Source organism: Lactuca sativa, chromosome 4 (assembly GCF_002870075.4).
Source record: "Lactuca sativa cultivar Salinas chromosome 4, Lsat_Salinas_v11, whole genome shotgun sequence".
NCBI classification, from domain to species: Eukaryota; Viridiplantae; Streptophyta; class Magnoliopsida; order Asterales; family Asteraceae; genus Lactuca; species Lactuca sativa.
The window spans coordinates 373,927,328-373,932,495 of record NC_056626.2 but is presented as its reverse complement, the minus strand read 5'-3'; the positions used below and the strand labels follow the sequence as shown (position 1 = coordinate 373,932,495).

Sequence of the window (5,168 nt, the reverse complement as noted above, 5' to 3'; positions counted from 1 at the left end):
ATTGACCAAACCCTAAAAGTCAACAAAAGTCAACTCTCCGGGTTACGCTGCGCGTACCAAACCTGTACGATGGGCGTACCCGACGACCTCACAGAAACGGGGAACGCGACCCCCTACGCCGCACGTACTGGGATTACGCCCCGCGTAACTCCCAGTTTCAGACTCTTTAGCTTTTGGGGTCTTAAACAGTTAAGACACACGTCTAATTTCAGATCTGACCATTTCTAAGCCTTTTAATCCATAAAGTTGGTGACTTTAAGCCTTTGCATGGCTGTAAAAGTCACCAAAACCCATAACATTCCATTTCCAACCCTAGACAAGCTCATAGCTCAAGCATGACCCCATAACAACGACCAAGTTGGGATTTTTATGGATCTACATCACTTATATCACTGAAATGGGATAGATCTAGGTCCATGGAGTCCCTTATGCTCATAAAGTCTCCACCTTTAGGACTTTAACCCTAGAAATGGTCCAAGCAGCACCAAACCAAAATAAAGAGGATTTTTTTGAGCTTTTTACCTCTAGATGAAGCTCCTCCCTCTAAAGAACTCAGATCTAAACTTGAACCTCCAACTCTAGCCTCCACAAGCTCCTTTCCTTCTTCTTCATTAACACATAAAGGCACTTTTAGCTCAAAACACTCACACACAAGCTTAAGGACGAAGGAAATGCTCTCTTAGGGTTTCACTCTCTGATATGGTGGCTGAGGATAAGGCCTTAGCATTCCTTATATAGTGCACAAGCCAAATATTAGGGTTTGCATCTGGGCCCGCTACGCCCAGCGTACTTAGGCGAGTCCGCGTCCAAATTAAGCGCATGAGTACGCGCAGCGTACTCTCCAGTACGCCTAGCGTACTCATTTGCTATAAAATTCACTCAGGGGCTAATCTTGACAACTTGAAAAAAGAGAAGGGTTAAATAGTTGTACCTGAATTTCGGGATGTTACAGCCTTAGGCCAAGTTAGAGGAGGGGTAAAAAGGTCTTTTACCCTAATTTGGACTCTTATTGTGAGTCAGGATCTAGTTATTAATGGGTTGTCATTGTGGTATTTGATAGCGCGCGGATTTTAGCGGATTTGTAGTCAAAGATTTATCTGTGGGTTTCAGCCGTCTGAGGTGAGTCTCCTCACTGTACTATGGATCGAAGGCACAAATGCCGACCCATAGCTTATGTATTATGTAAAGACTAGGGGGTGCCCCTTGACATTTGTATGGAAGACCCGGAGGTGGCTCTTGGCAAATCAGTATGCAAGACCATGGTTCGGACCCTGACAGTTAAGTAGATAGTTAGTTGTGGATTGTATGCTAGTTGTCTTTGTGATGCTTGCATGGAAGATCAGGAGGTGGCTCCTGGCCCTTGTCTGTAAGACCCAGGGTTTTGGCCCCCGACTTGGCAAGGAAATGCCATGATACGGCTCGTGGCATAATGGCAAGACTATGGATGGCATATAGCACCTTCTATTGCATGTTTGATATGTTTGATATGTATGGCATGTATTACTCGTATGTTATGTATAATATGTGGTATTTTGGGGAAGTCACTGAACTTTGTGTTTACAGTTGTTGTTTATGGTTTCAGGTACTTCCGGTTAGAAATGGGGAGGTTCTGGCATGATTGCAACGCATACACCCATATTTCCCATATCCGTGAGATTGTACTATAATAATTGTTTTTATTATAAAATACCTTTAAGTGATTGAGTAAATGATAAATGGGTCGTTTGGTTTTACCTTCATATTTTGGGGTGTTACATTTAATTAACTAAAATTAAATAAAACCAAAAAAACTAATGATATCGTTTTTACACTTATTCCGAATATAATATATTTTATGAATCATCTAAACCAATCATAAACATTTATCTAATATATAATATATGGATATATGGTGTATGTCATTAGACTCAAAGTGAGGTGTTAGATAACTTTTTACCCCAAATGACATTTTGTAATTGTTCGTTTTTACATCAAACCAAACACAAATGTGAAATGTAATTAAAAAAAAATAAATTAAAAAGAAAAGAAAAACAAAGAAAGCGGCTATTTACCAAACGCCCCATCAAATTGAAGAAAATGCCAACTGTTGGCGTGCCAATTGCATCCATCCGATCAATCTCAAGGCTTACCTGGTGACTTGGATGGGTTTCCATACATCCCCACAACCCAATCACAATCATCCACGTATAACCGGGGCCCACATCACCGATACACTATGTCATCTATCTCACATTAAAATAACCTGCATGTCATTTTATCACTTTCTTTAATCTTTAATAATACCCTCCTCGAGTCGACTCAATTTATTTTCCTTTCCATCCAATCAGATATGCAACTACTCCAAAGAGGCATTTCCCCATTCTTCACTCCCATTTCTTGATTTTTTTTTCTTCACGCCAACAAACCCTTAAAAAAGGCAAGTTTTTTTCATCTGGGTTTTGTAAAGATTCCGTCTATGCATGTTTTGAATGTCTAGATTCAGTCGGGTTCTTTGATTTCTTCACTAATTTGTCAATGTTTGTTCTTCAAGAAACCCTAACTTTATGTGTTTTCTTTTTTCCCTTTGATTTCTTCCTCGCAGGTGGTTTGTTTTGAACAGGGTGTTGCGTATGAGCTGAGGTGAGGAACATGGCAAGTATCTAACTCTGATCTTTGCGCAGTTTCTTTGTAATTTCAAGTTTATTTTAGTTGGGAATCATCGCTCTTTGTGGTTAGTTGTTGTTATGGTTTAATTTAGTTTTTTATATGATAGAAAGATAATTCTATCTGTTTCTTTATTGCATTTATGCTTAAGGCGAATAGCGAATAGTGATTACTGATTAGATACAAATTTCTAAACTGTTTCGAACTTTCGATCTTTCGCTACTTAGTTTTATCAATTTCGGGGATATTAATCAATAAAGAATTAAAGATGCTCCTACTGTGATTCCGCAAATTGTGATAAATCAACCTTCAACCATTTATTTGTGTCTCATAAACTATTGCAACATTGTACTCTCAAATCTCAATCTTGTACTTAGAAAAATCCACCCAATCACGTTGCTATTTTTGGAATTTAACTCTTTATCGTCACAATGTGCAGACAATGATCATTACAAAACAATACCGATGCATACACTCTGCAAGCTGTATATGCACAAAAGGCCATTTAAGTGAAGACGTAATCTTCCTACTTCTCCAACATCTAAATTGGAACCCTAAAATAATCGCCACTCTCTCATGCGTATGCAAATGGTTTGACGATCTTGTGAAAAGAGTACTCTGGAAAGAATTTTGCAGAACGCGGGCCCCCAAAATGATGCATGATCTTCAATCAAGTGGGTCCCACAGTGTCGATGGCAACTGGAGTGCACTCGGGAAGCTTCTAATCTATTGTTCTGGATGCAAAAAAGACGGCTTATTCAACAAAATCCAAATCCCTGGACATTTTGCACATCGTACTAGGTTTTCAAGAACTTCTGGAAAGAGTTTTTTGTTGCCAAATTGTAGGACGGATGTTTTGTATGTTTCCGACCCATGTGAGCATTTGGATCAAGGAGAAGAAGGGGATGTGGGGTTTTTCCGAGGGGTATTTAAGTCATTTGCCACTTCGAAAGTAAGGAAGATGCTAATTAGAAGAGGGGCGAAGTTTCATGAGAGTGAATTTTGTCCTTATTGTAAAGCGAAATTGTGGAGTATGTTGCAAGCTAAAATGATTCCTCAAAGTGCAAGTTGTAGATTGGGGGCGTATGAAGATTGTATTGAGTATTTTGTGTGTTTGAATGGACATGTTCTTGGTGTTTGTACGCTTTTGCCCTTGTCGGATTCTGAAGAGGTGTCGGAATTGGATTGATGGAGAAGGGCAGAATCGTCCGGTTACCAGGTAGATTGTCACTATAAAATTTGTTGTTTTGAAAGTTTAGTATAAGCATTAGTTAATCTTATAGTATCTTGTTTTTTTACTTTAAAAATCATTTAAGGGGTGTTTGGAATTTGGATGTGCGTTTTGAAGTTTTCAAAGTGATTATTGAAGACTTCAAGAATCAGAATAAGGTAATTAGTTAAGTAGTTTAATATTCATCTCGATAATTTTTTTTTTTTTATAAATCTCCAAATTTGATTATTTCGACTCTAATTGGGTTTTTGCCAAATTTGTTTAATTGTTTGAGTGAAAGTCATGGTAGCATTATATGTTTGTTTTGGATTCTCAAATTACTACTCTCTTGAACGATTAAGATATAGAAACACCAAAATCATAACTTATGTATTGTTTCTTCATATGGTAAATTTGTAAAAAGTTAGTATTTAAGGGATTTAATTTCAAAGGGATATGACTTAATTTTTGTTTTTGATTTTCATGGGCAGGTTTACGAGTGTAAGATGGGGGAGATTGGTTGGAAATGCACAAATTGGCTGCCTTTTTGACTTGTTTTTTCGGTCCAAGCTGCAATCTTTTATTGTGATATATTTTTATTAGACGCATACTTGTTTCTTAAACTATTGTATTGATGGTAGATGGATTCAAAAAGATGTTTAATGTCATTATGTACATGCGGTGTTTTTTTTATGTGTATTTGGAAGCAAAATGCAGATGGATTTAACATATATTTTGTTAGGGGTGGATTTAAAACAGAAACCAAATAATATGTTGACCAAATCAAGGTTTATTGGACTCTACCGGATGAGAGTGGTTTATAACATATAAAATAGGTCCCTCCAAAAGGTTAGACATAACTCACATAAGTTTGACCTTTTGGGGTAGGTCATCTTTATTGGCCTTTCGAAAAAGATGTTTGAATAAAGAAATTTGTATGGCTATAAGTTTTCTTCGCATTGCATGATAAACAGAAAATTACTATGTGAAATGTTTAATGTCATAATAAGATAACAAACTATTTATTTTCTTATATATGAGAAACCATTATTGTAAAAAGGGTTATAAATGAATAACAAATTGTTTTTGTTCATAAAATACTATTTGAATAGAGGTACAAGATTCATTAATTTCATTGTTAACCTTTTGATAGGAATTTTTTTAGATTAAAGATATTTTGTGAAAAAACAAATAGTTTTTTACATACGACATTAATCATTTAAGAAATGTCATCGATTACTTCTGTATTTTTTTAAAGCGATCATACAACATTAAAAGTTGTTTTGTTTGTTCAAATTATTTTAAAAATCATATC

The 5,168-nt window shown here is 36.4% G+C and overlaps 1 protein-coding gene across 4 annotated transcripts; it reads left to right on the top strand.

Moving 5' to 3' along the window:
- The first annotated feature begins 2,300 nt into the window (after window positions 1-2,300).
- LOC111893789 (EID1-like F-box protein 2) lies at window positions 2,301-4,582 on the top strand. Of its 4 annotated transcripts, none has more exons than XR_002850956.3 (5): window positions 2,301-2,416; window positions 2,582-2,619; window positions 3,083-3,862; window positions 3,960-4,032; window positions 4,345-4,582. XR_002850956.3 is itself a non-coding variant. In XM_023889879.3 (4 exons), the coding sequence occupies exons 2-3, from the start codon at window positions 2,629-2,631 to the stop codon at window positions 3,830-3,832; spliced, it is 753 nt and encodes a 250-aa protein (XP_023745647.1). In that variant the 5' UTR covers window positions 2,307-2,416; window positions 2,582-2,628; the 3' UTR covers window positions 3,833-3,862; window positions 4,345-4,582. The 4 variants fall into 4 exon arrangements, 1 of the variants encoding a protein (XP_023745647.1); XR_002850953.3 differs by having other exon boundaries at window positions 2,307-2,416; window positions 2,582-2,631; XM_023889879.3 differs by lacking the exon at window positions 3,960-4,032 and having other exon boundaries at window positions 2,307-2,416; window positions 2,582-2,631.
- The last annotated feature ends 586 nt before the right edge of the window (window positions 4,583-5,168 follow it).